Source organism: Pseudorca crassidens, chromosome 2 (assembly GCF_039906515.1).
Source record: "Pseudorca crassidens isolate mPseCra1 chromosome 2, mPseCra1.hap1, whole genome shotgun sequence".
Classification (NCBI taxonomy): domain Eukaryota; kingdom Metazoa; phylum Chordata; class Mammalia; order Artiodactyla; family Delphinidae; genus Pseudorca; species Pseudorca crassidens.
The window spans coordinates 181,617,031-181,641,776 of NC_090297.1; the positions used below are offsets into that span (position 1 = coordinate 181,617,031).

Genomic DNA, 24,746 nt, shown 5'->3' on the forward strand with positions numbered 1-24,746 from the left:
CATGTGCCTGAGGATGGAAGTGATGAGCCCAGGGCCACGCACGGTCAGTGCTGCAAGTTTATACCGAGTTCTTCCAGCGGTTGCACCATTGACCTTCTCTCCAGCAGCACGTGAGGGTAGCCGTCTTCTCTCATGTAATCTGCCATTTACAGTAAGAACATAAAATATACAATGCAGAGATTAGTGTTTATGACACAGATGACTTTGGGAATGATTATTTCCTAACAACAACTCTGATCCTTTTTTTTTTTTTTTTTTTTTGCGGTACACGGGCCTCTCACCGCTGTGGCCTCTCCCGTTGCGGAGCACAGGCTCCGGACGCGCAGGCTCAGCGGCCATGGCTCACGGGCCCCCAGCCGCTCCGCGGTATGTGGGATCTTCCCGGACTGGGACACGAACCCATGTTCCCTGCATCGGCAGGTGGACTCTCAACCACTGCGCCACCAGGGAAGCCCTCTGATGCATTTTTAAAATGTATTGAATTTCTAATATGTATCTCTGGGCACTGTGGGGGGGGGGAGGAAAAGAAGCTAGCAATTTTATTCCTGCCCACCAAGGGAAAAAGAGTCTATCTAGAGCAATGAAACGTTAAACCCTGCGGCGTGGATTCCTGGTTTCCCTAGTTCGCAGAAAGGAAATGTCAGTATGAGCTGTTGGCGTGGCTGGGATTGGAACGGAAGCCAGGCTGTCGAGGTGAGAACAGATCCTGGAGAGCTCTGAAACCAGGAACAGGACTTTGAGTAGAAGGGAAGTGAGGATTCGCTGTGGATTCTCTAGGAGGGTAATAATCTTCAAAATCGGTTATTTTCAAGATAAAAGTACAAGCTGAACACACAGAACATACTAGAGAGAAGACAGCTGCTGATTTGCCCCAGGTGTCAAGGCGGGGCTGGCTGGCTGGCTGGCTGGATGGATATGTGGGTGGATGGATGGGTAGGTGGGTACGTGGGTGGGTGGATGCTTGGATGGGTGGGAGGATGGGTGGGTGGATGAATGGGTGGATGGATGCATGGATGGATGGATGGAGTGAGAAACCATCTAGGTGGAGTCCCTGCGGCCTTCCTGGCTTCCCTCTCCCCCCTACCCCCCACCCCCGACCCTGAGTGTGGACAGAGAGACAGCGCTCAGTTCTGTCTCTAAGGATTGCGTTTTAAATCACAGAACCTTGTCACTGGAAATACTGAGAAAGAAGGGGAGAAAGAAGGGAAAAGGGAGGGAGGGAGAAAGAACAAAAGCTCTTCCAGGCCTCTTGTAATACCGTCTACATCGTTTCTGGTTGCCTGTATCCTTCTTTCCTTTGACTGGAAAATTGAGTGGACAGGAGTGGATGTGCATGGTCGTGTTTCCAGTCAGTGCAGGGTAGATGCCCCTCCAGCTGCCCCCACTTCACACTATGGTAAACCCCAGACCGCTGCCTCCCGCTGTGCCGAGTTCAAGTTTGTCCTTTGGGCTTTGCCTTCTTCTGTGCTTCTTAGGGTTGCTATTGGGACATATTCTAGTTTAAACGTAACTCCTTTATACAAGAGAGAATTGTTGCTGTAAAGATATTCTTAGCTTCTGTAATTAGGGAACAGTATCTTAAACCTTTGTGAGGAGAAATATATTTGCATTTCAGACATGTTATTGATTTTTGTGATGTATTACACTTGCGCTGAACAATAAAGACCAGGGTTCTTCCTTTTTAAAAATCCACCTCTGCAGCTTAGTATGAAAATGTTTTAAACTATTGTTGACCAGACTCTTTTCCTGCCTGAAGAATCCTAGCCCTTCTTTAAAAAATTCATAAGGAATCAAACATTGGATATCCTCATGCAATTTGTTATTTTAAGGCTACTTTACTCGTCTAAAGGGCCATGTCACTGTTTCCAGCTCTTCTAGAATCCTTCCTGGTTGAGTTCATGTGTTGAAATGTTGCGTTTATAACTCATTTCTCTGCTCACAAATCTTTGATGAGACTCTTTAGAAGCAGAGTGCAGGTTCCTCAGCGTAGTTCTCCAGGCTCTTCTGTACTTTGTCCTGTGTCAGGTGTCACTTTTCTGTGGCCAACTTGCCGGAAGCCCTGGTGACTTTCCTGGATGTTTGCCTGTTACCTGTGTGTGGAAAGGAAAGAGTGTGTACTGATTGCACGTTCCTTCTTTGAAATCATAAAGAGGTTGAGAGCCTGCAGTGTATGACAGCATTAACCAACCTTCTAGAAAATTGGCCCACATCCCGTCATGATTTGTTTGCCAAAATTAAGATGGTTCTTAACTGATGGAACATTTTTGCAATTCCACATACTGGCTTTGCTTCCCTGTCTCCCTGCTTCCCTTCCTGTTGCTCGTTCAGTTCACTGCTCCAATGTTAGTGATCACCTGATGTTCAGTGGTTAGCTTTTTAAGGCTTTGAGAACGCCAGCATGAACAGAATAACGGGGCTCGTGGATTCCAGTGGAAGTGCAGCCAAGACACGTCTGAAATAGTGAGGGAGGAACCACAGTGGGCGCAGCCTTGAGGGGCCCAGGGTGAGAGGGAGGTTGGGAAAGTCTTCACAGGCGTCGGGCTGTGTCTCAGAACCACAGTTCTTTGTGTTGGAAGATTATCAAAGAATTGTTTTGATCTGGTCCACTTAATCTCTGTTTTATTATACTTAGTTCATTGATTAGAGCTGTGTAATTGGAATTGGTAGACGTGATGTTATAGCATGAATTTTGGTTTTTTGTGTCTCAGTTCTTTGACCTTTTTTACCCTGACTTTTTAATCGTAGGTGAAGTAGTTTGATCCTTAGTTCATTAATGCTTAATTTGTCTTTTCTTACTCTTAAGTTGTATGCTGAATAATACTGTTTTACTGTGGGACATCCATTGTCAGTCAGTGACATTTATTAGAGTCACTTTTGTATAAAGCACTTTTGTATACTTACAAACAAACATAAATAGTGATAATATACAGTATTTGTTCAGATTCACCCTTTTGATCCAGGTGATCTCAAAAAAACTTTCTGAAAGGACAAATATTCTTTGATATTTGTTTTACTTATATTTACTTATATTTGATAATTATGTTAAAGCATTCATCAAGAAAATCAGTTTTTATAGTATATTAATGAGTATAACTTGCTCTTTTACATGTGTTAATTTTAGATTAAAGATTTTGCATGTTTGCATGTAATTAGACATTAGGATTTGCATGCAATTAGAAATTTGTGGGCAGTAGCTTCTTCCGTAATGCATACACTGATTTTAACATATTTGTAACACTTTATAGCCATATATTCAGTCTCTTTTTCAGTGTTCACCGTGATTACGGAATTCGTCCTGCAGCTTTTATCAACTTCATTATTTAATCCCTATAGACTTCTTTGAAACTTGCAATAGATACTTGAGCAAATGAAAATTAGGAAGCATTTGTAAGAATAATTTATATATTATATATTTTTTAAATTGGAGAATAATTTAGTAATTGATACTATACTAGTTTACTTGTCAAGGAGGCAGAGACTTCATCTTAAAAAATTAAAGCTTCTTAATTTTATTCGTTTATACTTTCAATTTTATTTTAGGCATTTTGAGGCATATAAAAATGTAGTAAATTTTTAGCCTTATCGAATATTTAGAGAATGGGGCATTCTAGTTAACAAAATTTGGGGGTTATAATGAATTAAGATATATACCATAAATAGTTTACTTAATCATTAAAATATTTAACTGATACAGTGGACATCAATGAAATAATTTAGTTATTTGTCCATTTTTTGATGTTTCACAAATTTTTCTTTTAGCATCTTATGGTACCTTAGGGTCATCATTAAGATAAATGCAAGTTTTGATTATGTGAGTTTATCTTAAAATTTTTAAATGAGAAACTCTTCTAGTGGCCAAGCCCGGTGAGTAAATATTGTTCTTTGTGTGAATCTTCTCTCTTCTTCTTCCCCACCGTCCTCCCCATCGTCTCAGTGTAAGGTGCTTCTCTTTCCTTGACTTGGGATGCGGGGATGTCATCTTCACTAGGGTTTCTTCCCCTTAGTCTGTGCCCAGCCATCGTTATTCTCTTGTGTCTTTGAAGCCCATCCAGTTCAATACTTGTTCCATCTTGCCCCTTGTCTGCCAGTCTGCAACAACCCCCTCCTTTTTTTTTCTTTTTTTCTTAAATATGTTTTCAGCCCCTTGCTCTCATTTTCCTCTGTCCCTTCCCTGGCACCATGCTGACTCTGCCACGACCAGGCGTCACGGTTGCTCAGCACGCCCAACCCCGGCACCCGGTCTGCTCGCAGCACTGTCACAGCCCACCCTGCGCTCTGCTTGTCCTGTCTTAACTCTCCACATCCCCTCTTCATCTCCTCGTCTCATTTCTCTCCCATTCTATCTTTCCACCAAAGCTTGTTCTTTGACCTCATCCTGACCATGGCCCTCTATTCCATATTCTCTAGACCTCTTATTTAAGGTCTGATTTCAGTTGTTTGTGTGTTTCTTGGACCTTTATCAGCTATTTGAGCAATGCGGATATTTCCACTTTACAATCTCCCCCATCTTGTTCCTGTCTTGCTAACCCCCCCGGGCAGGGTTTCTCTTCACTGGGTGTTTCTTCATTTCCCTGTTCACATGTACCCACTGTTCCACACCCCCTAGCACAGAAGGGTTCAGGTTATTTCTTGGAGTTTTGCTTACGTTTCTTTGGAAATGCACTCTCTTGTACTCCCTACTTGGATATATTTTAACCACGGTAGTGAGAAGAACACAAACCAGCAGGTACATACGATTACAGTGTTGTCAGTGGTGGAGTTAAAAACTACCACCTACTCTGAAGCCTCAGCCACGACCCGTATGCCTTCATGCTTAGTGGAAAAGGGCATCTCCTGTGTGACAGTGACGACCTCTGCCATCTGCTGTGCTTTCACGATTGCACAGCCATCCTAATCCATCTTCCCTTCCCTACCTGCGCTCTGGACAAGATCTTTCTCTTCTGTCTTCCTGGAGACTTTTTCAGCTGCTGCCCGTTTCTCCCGCATCCAGCTCTCCTTTCCTGCAGTGTCATCACTTGGCATTCTTACTGACGTCTCCGTAGTAACTGTTGCTTCAACACCCACAGCTTCTTCACACTACACTGGCTTGGTTCTCCTGTCTGTCTGGATATCCCTTTTCTTATTTCCTTCAGTGGCATCTCTTTTTCCCACTCCTTTCAGGATATTTCTCACTGTCATGATTTTGGATTGTTTGCTTCTCCTGCACCACCTTCTCCCTGACCCCTGTAGGGTGGCTTCTGAACCTCCGGAAGCCCTCACTAAGCTTTGCTGAGCTTCAGGCTCTCAGGAAGTCTGCACAAAGGATGAATTTCCCGTGGTACATATTAGAAGCTTTTTAATTTTAAAAACAGGACTGATTGATGCCCTAGGAGTTAGATCACTATATACTAGCCTGTTGAGTTAAAAGGCACTCCCTTGGAAACAAAGGTTTTTTTGTTTTTTTTTTAAATAATCATGGAAAAATTAAGGACACACACAGATATCTAGTTCCTTGCCATCATTTGCCAGGGCCTTAAGGAATCCACGAGGAAGAAATTGAGTCCTGTCTTTTGCCTTGAAGTTCAGACACGTTGGTGCATGAAGAGAGGAAGGCTGACGGCCGCTGGATTACAGGCCTGGGTGTCAGAGGAGCGCGGTTCCTGGCTCCAGTGCAGATCTCTTCGAGCACTCACCTGGCTTAACTTCCGCCCCCCTCTCCACCCCTTAGGGGCCTGTGTATTGAGTCAGGGAGGGGCTGGTGGTAGAGACTTTCATTATTCGGAGATTATCTTGTTCGATGATTGTAATTTACGTCTAGAGAGGCCACTCAGCCCTTCTGCCATGGATTTTCTAACTCCCTCACCCATCTTCCATCCTTCAAATAAGAAAGTCTGTGCCTACCACTCAGCAAGTGCGGGAACCAGAAGTCACTGTGGCATCCAGGTTGCAAGGGGCAGGAACACCGGGAAAGACAGAGGCACAGTCTAGGGGTGAGATCAGAATAAGGACGGAGGGCACATGGGAAACAGGCCTCAATGTGGGACAAGCTGCTCAGTTCATTTATTCAGGCTCTGTGAAGCTGGTGAGGCCCAGATGTTTGGTTGAGATTTCCATTTATGTAAGATTTATTTAAAGTAAGATGTAACAGGTTTGTCAAACTCTCTCAGTATATTTTTTGAAGTACTTCCTTCGCTACATTTTAAGTATTTTTTTCTCCTAACAGATTTACAGATGCCCTTTTAAGGACATTTGTGTTTAATGTTTAAGTCACTTGAAAGCCTTTTCCCTCCAAAGATACCTAGTGTTAACCTTTTGAGTTTCATTAGTCGTGAGTAATTTTGGCAAAATTTAAAGGTGACAAAAGAGAACTTTTTAAATGATTCAGAGAATACCAAGAATGTATCAGGCAATCACTTGATTAAACACTGCTAATAACTTTGCTCTTATCAAACATTAGTTTAAAAACCCAAACATTAGTTTAGAAACTTTGGTAGAGCTGGAAAGATACCTTCTGAAGACAAGCTTGTAAATAGTTTATGAAAATCCAGATTTTTTTTCATGTGTATTGCCTTTTGCTCACGGAATCAGACAGCTTTGAATCTATGTCTGCGAATGATTTAATCTGAAGATTCAGTTTCTGTTTTTGTCTTGACATGCTGGCTAAGAGAAAAAGCAAGATAAGATACTTCTGAATTTCCAATTAAAAGTATTTGGTTCAGAATTTAATTTTGCCTTAAATGTGCCAGCAATGCTTCATTCCTCAGTGTTTGAGAAGTGACTTTTGGTATTGAGAACTCAGTTCAAGATGAAAGTTAATTTGTTAATTCTGAATTAGTTTAATTATAAGTTGAATTAAAGATTCATGATTTCATCATGGCACAGTTCTGTCTTTGTATTTTGTGTCTAGTTAGGGTTTCCTAGAGCTCTCATACACATTCTCATCTCGCTCAGTCTTTCGTGTTTTAATACTTTTCCATCATAGAGACGTTGATTACTGGGAGATTAGATTTATACATGTCTCCAAGTTTGTGATTTTTTTTTTTTTTCATTTTAGTCACTAGTACCAGAGTGATCCTTTCTCTGTTTCGTTAAAAAAAGTTTTCAGGGGCTTCCCTGGTGGCGCAGTGGTTGAGAGTCCGCCTGCTGATGCAGGGGACGCAGGTTCGTGTCCTGGTCCGGGAAGATCCCACATGCCGCGGAGCGGCTGGGCCCGTGAGCCATGGCCGCTGAGCCTGCGTGTCTGGAGCCTGTGCTCCGCCACGGGAGAGGCCGCAACAGTGAGAGGCCTGCGTACCGCAAAAAAAAAAAAAAAAAGTTTTCAGGAATTCCTTCAAGGTCTAAGACATTCAAAATTTTGTACTTCCCCACATTTCTTCAAGTTGTATCAAGTCCCCTGTGAGTGGTAGTTCCCGAGAATGGCATCATAGATAAGTAGTGTGTGTGTGTGTGTGTGCGCGCGCGTGTGTGTGTGTGTGTGTTTCATATCAGAAACTAACATCAAGTTCAAAATTTTCTGTTTACATTAATATTTGTTTGATTTGTTATTTAGTGACAACATCATTTTTCTGGCACCTTTTGGCATTTTGGGTAATGAGTGGCTTTCCTACGTGAAATTGCTAAATGTAGAGTTTACTCCTTTAAGTAATGAACTTGTCATTTTACTTATTTCTGTAAGAAATCTTTCTGAGGTGTATTGCACTTCCCTGCATATATGAATCAAGCATCGGAAACCCGGGCAGCCACAGCCCGCCCCTCGAGGCACTCATGTCACTTCGTGCAGCAGCACTTGCCGGTTGAGTGTCACGTTCTGTGCTCGGGGCTGCAGTCTGCCCCTGACAGTGTGCCTCCTGAGGACTGCAGGCTGGTTCCCTTATTTGTAGCTATAATAAAACATAACGATAAGTTGGCATTCAACACAGTTTTGTGAATCATGGAAAAGCAAGAAAATGGACGTGTTATCCTCATTTATGCTTGGAGTATTGACTTATTAAGATATTTATTTATTGTTAATTTTCCATATGCTTGGAACATTGAGCGATTTCTTTGTCTTCAGAGACATGCTAAAGAGCCCTTTGATTGTATTATTTATTTTTATGTTTTTTACATTAGATCAACGTTTCTCAACCTTTTCTTTATTTTCACCCCTCACCTTTTTAGACATTTTTTCCCAATTATGCCCCCCACCATGAAATTTTAATTCTGTAGATACAGTGTGTCTGTTTAGGTATCATATGTATATCTGTGCTTAAAGAGAGTAAGACTTTGTCACCCTCTCTCTGAAGAACCAATTTTCACCTCCTTGGAAAATTGACAAGGGTATCAGCCCTGTCAAGAATGCATGCATTAGACCTTTTAGACCTGATTTGATCATATAGATTAATGGTTCAGAGCTTGGGTTATAGTAGGATAACTTGGAGAATGAATTCTGGCTGCTCCATTAATTACCTACGTGAACCCCTGTCAATTTCTTAAGCTTTCTAAACCTACTTTCCTTCATGTGTAAAGTGGGAATACTAACATTATTGTCCTCATGCGGATTAAATGAGAATTAAACGAGGTGGTTCATGCAGTATATTTAGCACATATTGTTCAGTATTTTAACTATTATTATATTAATATATCACAATCTCACAACTTCCGTGCTGTTCGATTTGAACTTAAGACTTGAAATATCTAGCTCTTCTCTTTTCCCATTTTTAATACTGACTGCCTCTGGAGGGAAAATGTAACTTCTAGTCACATGGGATAAAATACCTGTAGATCGCCACAGCGCCTAAAAGCTAATTGGAAAGAATACTTCTTAGTGTGTGTGTAATTATGTGCAAAGTATTACAGTGGACTTACATGGTAACTTGAACCATAGATTACTATTTTATTAAGTAATTCTGGATTTTATTTTTAGATATTTGATTTAATGGACGCCAAAGCACGTGCTGATTGTATCAAAGAAATAGATCTCCTTAAGGTAAATAACAAACGAACTGTTGACTGTTTTGAACATAACTGAGTAGGTTGATAAAAGTGATTTATTAAATATCACACTTAAAAAGATTTTTGAGATACAGCTTATGCTGCACCGATTTCAAGTAACATATAAGTTTGAAATCAATATATTGAAAAATCCAGTTACCTTTTGGATTTACTGTACAATAATTTAATTGGAACATTTGGTAGGATTAGCTTTTTTGTTGTTGTTGTTGTGGCCTCTCCCGTTGCGGAGCACAGGCTCCAGACGTGCACCCTTAGTGGCCATGGCTCACGGGCCCAGCCGCTCCGCTGCATGTGGGATCCTCCCGGACCGGGGCACGAACCCGCGTCCCCTGCATTGGCAGGTGGACTCTCAACCACTGCGCCACCAGGGAAGCCCTGGTAGGATTAGCTTTTTTCCCCCATTTCAAACTAGAAGATAAATAAAATAGACATAAAACATTGAAGAAATTTTTTCTCGATGATCCCAGTTAGACATATTCTAAATGTTAAGTAATGTAAATGCATATTAGCATTATCTCACGGTATGGTATATTGAGAATGTGGACTGATCCAAATGGCTCACATTTTAAAAATAATATTTCCATGTTTTTTGCAGATATAGAAAGGGTGGTGTATGGAGTATGTCAGAATTAGCTTTTCAGTTTCTTATCCACTCAAAGAATAGGACTGACATTTCAGTTACCGTCACACTGCATTTATTATAGTGAGATTTCTTTTGAGGAATTCAGTGGTTTATGTTATATTTTTAACTTTTGGATAAAAGTTGGGTGATTTTTATGCCATCCAGTTTTGTTTGTGCCTGAAGTGAATCAGATCTAGTCAAAAAGATAAGAGTAAGATCAGATTGAACCATGCTTTCCACTGTTCTATTTGTTGTTATTTCCTGGGACATGAAGTGACTGCTTTAATAAACCTTTGTTAGAGAAATAATATATCATCATAGAAAATGTGGGAGGAAAACCTTTAAATAGAAAGAAGAGAAGAAAATCCTGTGTATACTCTTTGGGATCATTCTTGAATAAGTTTCTTTGAGGAATGATTTTTCTTATGTTACCTTGCTTAAAGATTGAATGAAAAGATTGTACAAAAAGACTGTAAATGTGTATAGACTTACGAATATATTTCTACAAGGTGAAAAATTTTTAAGGTAATTTAATAATCAACCCCGTAGATAAGTTCAGAATATTTATATTATTTGATGTAAAAGTGATATTTAGATACAATATAGTAGATGCCAGATTTTTACCACTGGCTGGAGTTATACTAGGATCACCCTTAACTTCAAAATAGTAGTAAAAAGGAATACTTTACTTAACATTGAGTGGCCTTAAATGACATTTATCATTTTGAAGGATATAATTTTTAACAATTGGTGATTTAATTTAGTCATTCGTTTATATGCATGTATTTATATATTTGTTCATCATAGCAATACTTTAAAAAATTTTAAGTGTATAATTTACTCTATTATTTCTAATAAAAATATTAAAATAAAAATGATGTCTAGTTTTACTTTCAATAAGTATAATACTTATTTCAAAATTCACTAGATTAAAGAAAAATATAGTCATGTTAAGATTTCTGTAACTTAAAAATGAAATGCAGTAACTAACTTTATTCTTAAGTTACGAAACTGTGACTCTTGGGAATTTACAGTAAGAAAACTTTTTGATGCCTGTTTTTTTTTTTTTCCCAGCAACTCAACCATCCTAATGTAATTAAATATTATGCATCATTCATTGAAGATAATGAACTAAACATAGTTTTGGAATTAGCAGATGCTGGTGATCTATCCAGAATGATAAAGGTAAGGTTTGTTTTTTTTTTTTAAACTGAAGATTTATTTTTTCTAATTGAGTTGTAGGTTAAAAATATAGGCATGTTAGCTACTTTAAAGACCTCAACGTGGTGCTTAACATACGGTATCCCTGTAATAAGTGGTAGGCAGTAGTGATGATTATGATTATGAAGCTAGATACCTGGTGAAGTCACACTGGATATGTGAACACTCCGAGACCAACCTGGAAATAGACCGAGGGCTCGTCTTCTGTAAGCTGAAGTTATAGTTTTGCAGCTTGATTTCTCCAGCCAGAGCACCCTCAATCCTGCATCTCTGGACATCAAACAGAGGGACCAGTGGGAAATAGTAGGGCAGCCTGACCTGGGCTGTCCCTGCTCCTGGGAGGGATGCTCAGAGAAGAAAGTGGGCCTTAGATTCAAAGTTGCACATCAAACCCTGATTTGACCACTTAAAAGTTATTTCTTTTCTAAGGGCATATTAATTGGGTTTAAGTTCAGCTACGAGTTATAGAAACTGCCAAATAACAGTAGGCTAAAAACTGCTTATACTTGGGCTTAACTTAACTTCTTTTTTTTTTAATTTATTTTTTTGGCTGCATCGGGTCTTAGTTGTGGCATGCGGGATCTTTCATTTCGGCACATGGGCTCTTCGTTGTGGTGCGCGGGCTTCTCCCTAGTTGTGCTGTGCAGGTTTCCTCTCTCTAGTTGTGGCGCACAGGCTGCAGGGCGCATGGGCTCTATAGTTTGCGGCATGCGGGCTCTAGTTGACGCACGTGAGCTCAGTAGTTGTGGCACGCGGGCTTAGTTGCCCCGTGACATGTGGGATCTTAGTTCCCTGACCAGAGATCAAACCCATGTCCCCTGCACTGCAATGCAGATTCTTTACCACTGGACCACCAGGGACTTAACTTCTGTGTGCCATATTTTTTCCAAAACAAAATAATAATAGAACCTACTTCATAGGGTCGTTTTAAATGATTAAGTAATTGATATTTACTAAGAACTTAGAAGAGTGTCCCACGTATAGGAAGGCTATGTAAATGGAAGCTGTTGCTGTATTATTAGTGTTATTATGTATATTTCTCTGTTGCATAAAATTCTGGGGCTAATACAGCAGTTCTGATCTCAAATTCTCAGAGACCAAGCCTGTTTACAGCTGATCAAGTCGTAGGCATGAAGGGAGAAGCGTACTGGCTGGCTGTATCTAAGGCACATCACTAGATGCTGCCACACACTGTTTTCCGTTTCATCCCATTGGCCAGAATTTCATCTCATGAACGTGTGTAGATGCAGGGGAGGCTAGCATGTGTAGTCTTCATTTGGCTGTCCATGTGTGAGCTAAACTCTTACTCTGGAAGCTGAATTGAACAGTGTGGAAATCAGCAAAGACCAACAAAATGAGAAGAAGCGAGAGCTGTTCATTCTGAGCCTGTTCCAGCAACGGAGTCAACCACTGTCACCAGCGTGTTGGCAGAGATTCTCGGGCAGGTAGAGGAGGAGGGACTCTTTATAGTGGATAAAAGAGGAGGCTTCGGTTGTGACCTGATGGGAGGCCACTGACACACAGAAGCTGTTGGTGAGCTCACTCCAAGTCGGGCGTCTTAGGTGACTGGCGAGGCTGTGTATTTGGCTTTCTCTGGTTGGTCCTAAGTTGGAAGCAAGGATGAAAATTGGGGAAGCTGTCAGTTATTAAGTCCTGGCCATTTGGGGCTGTTACAGAAGTTACTGTTCAGCTTACTGGATTGTCACTAGAGAGAGCAGTCTGACCTCCTCCGAGTCTGATGGAGCAGGCTGGCTTCCCGGGCTGCTTGTTAAAGATGGAAGGTTGGTTTCCTGGTCAGGTTGCTGGGGACTGTGGTTCAGAGTTCTGTTTTTATATGTGGTCTGGCCATTGTCTATTTGTATATTCAGTCTCTTAACAGATACCTGAGCACAACCAGTAATCTCTGCTACATGGAGTTCTTGTAAGGGGTTTTTAAAAACAGGGTTAGGTGCTTTGTATGCATTATCTTGTTTCCTCGTCAGAAGAATTCTTAGAGGTAATTTTGACACTTAGAGAAGATAAGTATCATTACTAATAAATAGAAGAACTGTATTTGAAGTTAGGTTTGTCTGATGTAAAAACCCATGTGTTTTTCTTTAGTGGCCCTTAAGAATTTTTGTATCACAAAACTCCTTTGAAAAATCAGATGAAAACTCTTGACCTTCTCCCCCGGAAAATGCTGATGCATACACAATTTGCATTCCGTTCCAAGCCCTTTGCAGATGTTCTGGTCAAGGTGTTTGTGGGTTTACTAGCAGTAGCTGAGAACCCTGCTCTCCAGTGTGAGTTCAGTGTCAGCCACTTAAACTCTCATTACTTAACTTCTCTTAGGGTCAGTTTCCTCATTTGTAAGATAGAGACAGTTTTGAGATTGCTTTCTAAATTATAAAAACGCTACATAAAAGGAGGATAACATTCCTGCTATCACAGAATGCTATCAAGCTGACTCTGTTTAAAGTCCTGTGGTAGGATGACACACTTCCCATCAGTTACCTGACTTGCTGTTGTAGGGACTTCCCACCGCTACCACAGATAGCTAACCACCAATTAATTTGCAGTGTCTGCAAATTAATTAACAATAAAAAAAATGTAGTCTTCATTTTAAAAAGAAATGCAAAAACACAAATGGAAAATCTTACAAAACAGCTGTCTATCAAGATGAGACTCATAAAAGCTCATGTAAATAATCCTTACAAGAGAGACAAGTAAGATAACATTCTTTGCTTGAACCTTTAGGTACAAGAGTTATTTAATTACTTATAGTGCAAAGGAAAGAGGGCAGACCCCTACTGGGCAAATGCCTGCTGAAGCAGACGAAAGAAACAGACAATTTCAGTTACAGAGTCTTGCCCTAGATTGAGAGCTTGATGATTTAGGGGCTTGATTGCCTTTTAGAGTTTTTGCTCTTGTTCAGTCTGGTTTTCTTCCTTTGCTGCTCCTACTTTACACATAAAGGTTGCTGTTCCTGGCCTAATGCCAAGGCATGCCTGGGCCTATGACATTTACCTTGGAAGAGTACGCCTATCCTTTCACATTTGAGAAAACTAACTCAAAACCAGAGTGCCTTACAGAAGCCCTGTTATCTCCATCTTCAGCAGATTCAGATTTCTTCGGCCCGTGAGGAAGGAAGAATTTGTCAGTGTGATCTTATATTTATTGTGGTGGTGAACTCAGCTCCATATTCAAACAGACTTGCCATCACTTGACATTATCAAGGAAATTTTTAATCAGCTGACCCTGTGGATCTAGTAAGATAGATTCAGAAGAACAGAACTCTGGTAACGAGTAGTAACTTACCATTATAGAATGGATAGCTATACCCTTAGTCAGGGGCTACTGATTAAAATTTGAAAGTATCTATCACGTAAAAGACTATTTAGGGAACTTTTTATAAAAATAAAATATATCAACTGATTCCTAGTAAGTTATAAGCTTTTAGAGCAACATAGTGTATACTTTGGTAGAATACTGGAGTGGTTCTTCTTGACAGGATTAGTGCTATCATTCCTCCATCCTCACCCATAGGCTTTACTGTGTAAGCCTTTAATGATCCTGTCCTTTGTTAGAGCCGCCATCAGTTTGCCTAGTCAAGATAGAAGACATTCTTGGGTCTGGTTTTCCAGATCCTCTTGGAGCTGCACTTCTAAAGGTTGAAAGTAATACTATCAAGTCTGTAGATCTTACAGTAATCTCAGCATAATGACCATAACAGAAAGTTTGACTAGTGTTCAGAATAGAAATTTTGACTAAGCAGATTCACATAAGTAGAATGTCTTCATATCCTGATTATAGTCATGTATGCCTTTTGCAGTATGATATTTTAGACCTGACCAAATACCTAATTGTACTGGGAGGGAATAATTTAATAACTTGGGAGGATCTGACCTGTGAGATCTCTCCTGGTCCTTCATCAAACAGAATTACTCTGATTATGGATTGATGCATTTCAATAGAACACATAGTTGTGGCTTTTCTCTCCATTTGACTTAGTAAGCGTAGTGTTTCTTATTTTTTTAAATATAAATTATCTCTAATTACTTTTCTCAAATGGTGAAAGCCTTAACTTTCCTCCCTGCATTTCCATCTCCCAGCTAAACCACTGACTTTTACGTGCATAAAACCTTTCCAACTTTATTTTGTATCTTTACACACATACAAAAATATATACTGATTGATTATGTATTCTTTCTCAGACGCATCACAGTGTATTTAATTATTGCTTTATTATAGACAGTTGGACTGTTTCCATCGTTTAATTCCTACAGAGAAAGCTCCAGTACAAAACCTTGTGTATTTCAATACAGCAGTACCATACACACTGTACTTAATAGACAGTTACACAGATTTCTATAAATAATATTGCTGACCAATAGGGTATATGCATCACAGATACTGCCAAATTGTTCTCTCAAATAGTTATACCAATTTGTAGCCTTAAAGAAAATAACACTCTTTAATTTGTTTATTTACTGGACATTGTGTGCTGTACGCCTGGTTTATGGCTTCTTGGAACTTGTCTAGGAGAGAGGCATTTAACTGACACTCATAGAAAACTGTGTAACTGGAGCTGTAATAAGTTTTGTAAAGGAGTAGGATAGATTAGAATGGTAGTTTGTAACAAGACAGCCAAATCTAGACAGACTGGGAGCTTCTGAGGGTGATAGAGGACTCTAAGCAGTGATGCTATGGCCTTGATTTAACGACTTAATGATTGAGCTGCAGTTTCCTTAGGTATGAAATTGGGTTAATAATACCTGCCTTATAGTCTTACTATGAGGGCTAAATAATATATAGGTATTTTATTTTTGTAGGCATATGTACAGATGTGTGCACATACTTAAGTATTATAATTACATGTGCCTATCTGAATGTGTGCTATCTACTCGATAGGTACTGGAACGTTCTTTATTCTGTTTAAATACTCCGGTCACCCCTTCTCCCCTCTCGTCTCACACTTCACAGATGGCAGCCTGCCTCCTCTTTCACAGGAGGAAGGGGACGTCATCTTCCTCCTGTGAACGGACGTCATCAGTCAGGATGCCATCACCTTCCCGTGGCCGAACCTGCTGGAGCAGCCTGGCCCTTCACTCTTCTCTCTTCCTTCTCTCCTGTCTCCGTATTCTTTGTTGGACAGAAGGGGTTGTGTGTGTTGCCACCTGGATTCTTTGTTCTTTCTCTACCCCGATTCTCAGAAACCTTAGTTATCTACTCCCCATCCTGGAGGCATCTGCTGGGTCCTTCTAACGCCACTTGAACATGCTCAGGTCACTGTTATCTTAAACGTTCACACGCACACACGTGCATTCACACACGTCCCGCCTTCATGCATTCATTGATTCATCCAAGAACCGTATGTCTAGTGGGCAAGACAGAATGATAGGCGAGTGGAAATGCAGTATGTCAGACGTCAGTCAGTACAGTGGAGAAAAAGGAAATCCGGTTCAGAGGAGGGTGTTGCTGCTCTAAACGAGACGATGAAGGGAGGCCCTGCTGAGTTCAGTCCTGCCACCCCCGCCTCTGCCTGGCTTTCCCTTCCCACTGCCCGAGTTCTGTTTGTCTCCACAGTCAGACACTCACTCCTGACCTGGCTTCAAACACACCACAGGGCATGGCTCTCGAGTGACCCGTGTCATTCAATCCAGTGCCCGGGTCCGGTCCTCGTTCTGCTTGATCCTCAGCCGCCTTTGCCTCTGCTTTTCCTACCCTCCTTCTTAAAAGACTCCCTCTATGGCTTGTTGAGTCCCAAAGTGCCTTGGTTTTCTTCCTGCCTCTCTGGAGACTCTGATTCTTCTTGACTGAGTCATTCTCTTCTTCCTAGTCTTTAATGACGGAGTTTTAAAAGTTTCAGTCCTGGCTTTTTTTCGCTTTTTGCTTTTCCCTCCCTTCCCAGTTGATCTTGTTTGTGCCAGTGGATCAGTTACTCTCTAGGCTCGTGTTGATCCAGTTTCTTGTCTGTAGCGTGGAGTTCTGTCTGAATCCTGAGAACATGCGATTCCCCACGTCTACACGGGGACCCGTGGTTTCCCTCATGTCCAGGGCGCACGCTGGACCCCAGCAGTCTTCTCGGACATTCTTTCTCTCTTACCTCCCCTTCTCAGTCTGTCACCGAGTTCTGTTTACTTTCCTTCTCAGTGTCTCTCAGATTTCTCCACCCAGCTCCGTTTCCGTTTCTCTCCCTGCTGAGTGAAGGACTGTCACCTCTCACCTGGAACATGAGAGCTTTTTAACTAATCTCCCAGCATCCAGGATCCACCCCTCAAATCTATTCTATTTCTCCATCAGTCTTTAAGAGAAGTGAGGAGGGAGAGAAAAACAAAGAAAGAAAAACCTCTGCTTTCAAACCTTCCTAGAGTTTCCCATTGAGGTAAAGGTAAAGATGTTTGACGAGACGTACAGAACCACGTGTGATCCAGAACATAGGCTCTCGGAGAGAGGAACCCTCCTCTGCGTCGTGTCCTCACGCACTCCTCGTGCTGAGGACAGAGCCCTGCACACAGTAGGTGCTCAGCAAACCCTTGCTGTAGAATCTGCCCCGCCTCCCCTCCCAGGCCCCAGCAGCGGCCTCTCAGTTCTTCTTCAGGGCAGTCGAGCATCAGCTCCCGCTGCCCCAGGTGCTGTGCCCCCCAGGCTGGCTGGGCTTATGTCTGTCTGTCCTTCGGCTCTGCTCAGACATCACTTTCTCAGGGATGGTTTTCTTTGACCAGTAGACGGCTTTATGCTCTTAATACTCCTGGCATACTCTTCTCTCAGTGCTTCGTAAGACATTCATGCATTTATTGGTGGGATTATTTTCCTGATGTCTGGATTTCCCATTTGACCTAAAGCCCTGCTGAGTACAGGGACTGTGTCTCACAGCCTGCCTTCATTTTCCAGGGAGTACCTGGCTGATAGTAGAAACTCAATAAATGTGTGGACAGTGTATGTATAACAGTTGATTGTCTCACCTCTGTTCCACTCCTCTGTTCCAGGGGTCCATCAGTAAACATGGGTGGTGGTATGACAGGCACATGTTTCCTACTGTTTCATACTCCGGTCCCACGAGGAGTTGCTAAGATATCGAGTGGTATGTGGTATGAGAGGAGACAGTGTTCTGATACAGGAAGGGGGTTTTTTGGCCCTAAGAAATTCTAAAACTGCTTTCTAACCACTTTGATTTGTGTTATAAGCCAGTCTTTATAAAAGGGACCACATTATGGAAAAAATCATAGGAACTTCTTTATGAAGGAACATGACAGTGACTTAGTGCTTTATAAAGGACAGCAGTAGATACTTGAATTGTAAGAAATGTGATTCATTTCTTTATGGTGAGTAATATTGTAAATCATTGTTCATCACAACAATATATTTCACTGTCTCAACTCTTCAGCTTAATTGGGGTAGAAGAGGAAATATAGCTCCTGGTCTGTATTCTAGAAATGAACCTCTGGATAGCACTGCATCAAAGATTTTTACAAGTAAATAATTAATTGGTTTAGAGCAGGCTGACAAATATAATTAAGCAATTTATAGTGGAAATATTCAGTATTTCTCTAATTAGTGACAGAGGAATACCTGAGGCTGTGGTCAGATGAAATACTTCCCAGATGAGTTTTAAGATAAAAGGAAATCCAGAATTTTTCATCATATATTTCTTTATCATCAGTAATCAGAATTTTAAAGGAAAAGACTCTTACAAAAAGTAACAGTTGGATTATAGTTTATCAAGTTGTGACATATATATGCTATACATTTTCTTTATTGTATCCTAAATTGGACCCAATACATGTTCCATTTTGTAGTATGCCTTATTAATACTATTTATGTCACTTTTCTGTTGCTAAGAAACATATTTGGTGATGGAGACTTAGTATAGAGGAGATAAGAGACTAATCTCAGAAATATATAAACTAGAGCTTTGTTTATTACACTTTGTCAGTAGAAATATTGCTAAAATATATTTAAAATTTTCATAGCCAATTTTGCCAAAATATAGTTTATTTTTTGAACTATTTATAAGTTCCTATATAATTGCCTATTAGAAAGTCAGTTTGAGACAGATAGAAGAAAATATAAGTGCATATATTTAACATTATGTTTTTTAAAGCTGTACTTTACTAAAATATCAGTAAAACAAGATATAACCCAACATAAAAAGTCTCATGAAGGGAAACTCAGAAGTTTGTTATCTGCCAAAAAATTGTCATACCATACCACACTGGCTAAGAAGGAAGTAAATATTATTCTTACAGATTTCTTTTTTGTGAAATATGAAATACAAATAATTTAAATTGAACTCTGTTTTGTGCCAAGAGTTTGGCACAATTTCAAATAATTAGTTAAGGCTATCTTTTTTTTCCCCTCCAGTTTTATTGAGATATAATTGAGATACATCACTGTATAAGTTTAAGGTGTACAGCATAATGGTTTGACTTACATGTAATATATTGTGAAATGAATATCACAGTAAGTTTAGTTAGCATCCATTAGCTCGTATAGGTACAATAAAAAGAAAATGCAAAAAAAAAGGGGAAAAAATGGTTTTATTCTTGTGATGGGAACGCTTAGGATTTATTCTCTTAACAACTTCCCTGTGTATCAGACAGCAGTGTTGACTGTAGCCATCATGCTGCACATTGCACCCCTAGTACTTACTTATCTTACAGCTGGAAGTTTGTACCTTTTGATCATCTTCCTCCAGTTCCCCCTCCCCCCTCCCCTGCACTTCTGGCAACCACAAATCTGATCTCTTTTTTCTATGAGACTGTGTGTGTGTTTGTGTGTTTTTTATTTAGATTCCATATGTAAGCGACATCATGCAATATTTATCTTTCACTTAGCACAATGCCCTCAAGGTCCATCCATGTTTTTGCAAATGGCAGGATATCCTCATTTTTTATGGCTGAATAATACTCCATTGTATATGTACCACAACTTCTTTATCCATGTACTGATTGATGCACACTTAGGTTGTTACCATGTCTTGGCTACTGCAAATAATGCTGCAGAAACATGGGGCTGCAGATATCATGTTTGTTTTCATTTCCTCTGGATATATTTCCAGAAGTGGAATTGCTGGATCACATGGTTTTATTTTTAGTTTTTTATTTTTAGTTTTACTTTTTTGAGGCTCCTCCACGGCAGCTACACCAGTTTACAATCCCATCAACAGTGTACAAGGGTTCCCCTTTCTCCACATCCTGGCCAGTATTTGTTGTCTCTTGTCTTTTTTTGATGGCCGTTCTAACAGGCATGAAGTGGTATCTTATTGTGGTTTTGATTTGCATTTCCATAATGACTAGTGATGTTGAGCATCTTTTCATGTACCTGTTGGCCATTCATATATCTTCTTTGGAAAAATGTCTACTCAGGTCTTTTGCCTGTTTGTTAATTGGATTATTTGGGGGGTTTTTTGCTATGGAGTTGTGTGAGTTCTTTATATATTTTGGATATTAGCCCCTCATCAGATATATCGTTTGCAAATATTTTTTCCCATTCTGTAGGTTGCCTTTTCACTTTTTGATTGTTTCTTTTGCTGTGCAGAAGCTCTTTAGTTTGATGTCATCATACTTGTTTATTTTTCATTTTGTTGCTTATGTTCTAGGTGTCATATCCAAAAAATCATTGTCAGGGAGCTTTTTCCTATGTTTTCTTCTAGGAGTTTCATGGTTTCAGGTCTCACATTTAAGTCTTTAATTCATTTCGAGTTAATTTTTGTGAGTGGTGAAAGATAAGGGTCTAGTTTTATTCTTTTATATGTGGATGTCCAATTTTCCCAGTACCATGTATTGAAGAGACTGTCTTCTCCCTATTGAGTATTCTTGGCTCCCTTGTCAAATATTAGTTGACTGTAAATCCTTGGGTTTATTTCTCAGCTCTCAATTCTTTTCCATCGATCTATGTGTCTGTTTTTATGCCAGTACCATACTGTTTTGATTACTGTAACTTTGTAATATAGTTTGAAATCAGGAAGTGTGATGCCTCCCGCTTTTTTCTTCTTTCTCAGGATTGCTCTGGCTGTTTGGGGTGTTCTGTGGCTCCGCATAAATTTTAGAATTGTATTGTCTACTGCTGTGAAAAATGCCATTGGAATCTTAATAGGGATTGCATTGAATCTATAGATGGCTTTTGGTAGGATTGACATTTTAATAATATTAATTCTTCTGATCATGAACATGGGATTTCTTTCCATTTTTTTGTGTCTTCTTCAATTTGTTTCATCAATATCTTGTAGTTTTCTGAGATCGTTCACCTCCTTGGTTAAGATATTCCTAAGTATCTTGTTGATGCTACTGTAAATGGAATTGTTTTCTTTATTTCTTTTTCAGATAATTCACTATTACTGTATAGAAACATTACTGATTTTTATATGTTAAATTTTTATCCTGAAACTTTACTGAATTCGTTGATTAGAACTAATGGTTTTTTGGTGGAGTCTTTAGGATTTTTTACTTATAAAATCATGTCATCTTCAAGTAGAGACAATTTTACTTCTTCCTACGCGGTTCTAATGCCCTTAACTTGTTTATTTTCTTGCCTGATTGCTCTGGCAGGTTCTTTCAGGGCTGTGTTGAATAAGGGTGGCAAGAGTGGCTCCCGTGTCTTGTTCCTGAGTTAGGCTACCTCTTCTTATTTGTAATATATTTAGACATAGGCTGTGTTTTTGGATTGTCAACTGTGTATTTTCTACATTGTTACCACCTGTGTGGTATTTCTTTTAAATTTTGTAGGAGCTTTAAGACTCTTCCTTTATACAGACATAATGTTAATCTTTTATACTGATTTTTTTTACTGTGTTTATAAATGTACTTTGTATTAGTTTTTAATTGCTAATTATCACAAACTTAGCTTAAAGAAACACAAATTTATTATCTCACAATTTGTGGGGGGGGTCAGTGAGTTCACATACTGGTTTGTGGGTTCTTTGCTCAAGGTCTTAGAAACTGAAATCAAGGTGCCAGCTGGGCCTGTGATCTCATCTGAGGTTTAGAGCTTTCTTCCTTGTTCACTGATTGTTGGGAGAATACAGTTCCTTGCGGCTGTATGATGGAAGTTCCTGCTTTCTTCCTGGCTATCAACTGGGAGCCGTCTTCGAGGCCACATGGCCCTCTCTGCTGTGGCAGTTTGCTCCCTTAAGGCCAGCAGGAGAGTCTCTCTGGCTTTGAATCTCTCTGACTTCTTTGAAGGGTTTACCCGATTAGGTCAGGTTCACCCAGGATAATCATCCTGGTGATTATCTCAAAAGTAGCTGATTTAGAGCCTTAATTATGTCTGCAGAATCCTTTCTGTCACATAAGATAACCTAATATGGGGGTGATAGTTCATCACATTCACCACCCAGCTCATACTCAAGGGGAGGGGATGGTGCACCAGGACTTGAGGATTTTGAGGGGTGAGGTATGTCTGAGAATTCTGCTTACCACAAACTTTGATAAGTTAGCTAAAACATGAAGTGTTTTGGAGATAATTATTATCTTCAAATATTATAACGTGTAAATCTTGTTCGCCTTCTTGGTGTGGTTGTTTTTTTTGCATTTGCAGACATATTCTTATCTGTTCTTATCCAAATTTAGAGGCTGTACTGGAAATAAAATCACTTAGAAATGTCTTTTACACTCTTGACCTTTGGATCCTGAAGCAGTAAAATCTCCCCAGCAGCACCATCTATCTTTGCTGACTCTGATTTATGGTTTAGAGGATACAGACACTGTCCATTTCAGCATCTGGCATAAAGTGTGCAGCCCAAGCCAGACCACAGGGAGAATTGCCAGCGATTCCAAATGCAGTCTGTTTCCTGCTGAATCTCTTGTATACGATTGCTATCTATCTTATTTCATACATGACTTTAGAATTACTCAGAAGTCTTAAGGTTACAGATTAGCGGTGCTATCTGAAAAAACTATACAGAATTGAATATTCTATACATAGGTACCTACCTACCTACATCATGCATGTATACCTGTGTGTGTGTAACCACGTAGATTTATGTCTCTGTGGTATGTATATGTAGGTGTGTTATACAGCATTATTTTTACAGAAGCAGTGTTACTGATAAAGTATCCCTTGGGTTTTCTTTGATACCTGTGAAGTTTGGTAATAAAGTAGTATTGAACTTAGGGATTTTAATAAATTGAAAATTATGTACCATAATGGCCGTTATGTCGTCCTGTGAGCATAATGAAAAAGTGGTGTGTAAGTTTTGAACTATATTTACTTAGGAAAAAATAAGAAGATAATTTTCAGGGAACTTTTTGCTCCTTCTATTTGAAGGTAATATTGATTGAAAGCTGCCTTTATAAACCATTTACCACCACGAGCAGTAGTGCTGGTAGCTGTAGACAATTAAGTAGAGAGAAGAGGTACGGACTTCTGTCCAATTTTTCTTTGTTCAAATTTCTACTGAGAGACTTTTATTGTCTCATTATTGTTCTGCTGTCTTCCTTGTCCATTAAGAATATTGAAATATCTTTCTAACTCTCTTACTATTGTCTGGTTTAACATTACTAGAAAGAATTCATCAGAGGCAAGTGTTGCCCTCTCTGCTTGGGAACTTCCATGTCGTCCTAAAGATGGACTTCCTGCTTTTTCATCTCACCACCTCTGTCTCTAGTCCTCTAATGCAGTAGGGACAACATCTTAAGTATTTCCAAGTATTTTCCCATGAATTTTAGGAACATGGAAGCTTCTCTTAAGAATTATCAACGTGGCAGCAATGCAGGCATCATTCCTTGTAGTAATTCTGATGCATTCATATCTTTTTCATTGATTTTTTAAAATATCCTAAGTTTCCTTGACACTGATGTATGAACATTTAGAAGGCAACTTTTCAGGGGGAAAAATATTGTGACTTTATAGGAGCTTATTTTTCTTGTTTGCTAAATAAGGTCTTTTTTTTCCCCCAAGGCTTAATTACTCAGAAAAAATATCTTATCTGTTTCACATTTTCTACCATAAGATAAAATATGTTTTGCACTTCCATTATTAACCTATATGATTTTGACTTTGGGGAATGAATGGATTACATTGATGTTCTATTAAATTATAATTAGAAACAGCTGAGTACACTTAGCAGCTTTTCTAACATTTATAGGAAAGGAAAAAGACAAGTAGAGCTTGGATGAGAAATGTTTTATCAAAGAGGATAAAATTAGATGCAGATGATAAGTATTTTTAGTGATCTCCTGACTGCCAAGCCCATATTACTTGCATCTTCTAAGCAACTTAGGATACCTAAATTTTCTTCTGAGTGCCAAGGGTGAAAATATTCACACATTGCAAATTAGTATCACATACCAAAATTCTAATTGAGACATAATTATTTTATGCATTTATATAATTCCCAAAATTGGTGTATAGCAAATACTTGTACAGTTTAGTCTGTTGACACCTTCTTATGCCTTTGGAATAAAAATATTTCCATAGAAAGATTGACATATAATAAAAATCACACTTAGAACTGTCAATAACACTTTTAGAAGCATCCTGTCTTTTCCATCACCCAGTCCCTGTGCATTTGATTCTTTGAAATAACCACTGCAAAATATCATCTTATAAAAATGCATTATACTTAACAGAAATGTTTGGGAACATAACATCCCTTCTGTTGGTAAATGGTTGACCTAATTACAAGGTCAGTTACCTTATAATTACCTAATTACAAAAATTTGACCTGTTATCTCATGTGAAGGCCATTTACAGCATTAACTGGACCTATGGGGATCTCAGAGGTATTAGGATTGTTATTTTTGCTTTGTTTTTATCAGCTGGAGATTTAAAGGACAGGACATACTAGTAAAATTTGTTATTTTAAGTGTGAAAATGTGCCAATCAGGCATTTATTATTTGTGTTTTATTTGTAACTGAGATACCTTAGAGGCAGCAGGTGCCACACAGATCATCTCCAAGCTCTGTTTAATATAGTGAGGACACAGAGGCCCAGCAAGGTTAAGCGGCTTCT

At 39.5% G+C, this 24,746-nt stretch overlaps 1 protein-coding gene across 7 annotated transcripts in view; it reads left to right on the forward strand.

Annotated features, from left to right (window-relative positions):
- The window catches only part of NEK7 (NIMA related kinase 7), a 150,571-nt gene that overhangs the window by 74,525 nt on the left and 51,300 nt on the right, over nt 1-24,746 (forward strand). For all 7 annotated transcript variants that reach the window (XM_067729831.1, XM_067729835.1, XM_067729830.1 and 4 more), the window contains 2 exons: nt 8,882-8,944; nt 10,667-10,777. In XM_067729831.1, coding sequence (XP_067585932.1) covers nt 8,882-8,944; nt 10,667-10,777 — 174 coding nt within the window. The remainder of the gene's footprint in view (nt 1-8,881; nt 8,945-10,666; nt 10,778-24,746) is intronic.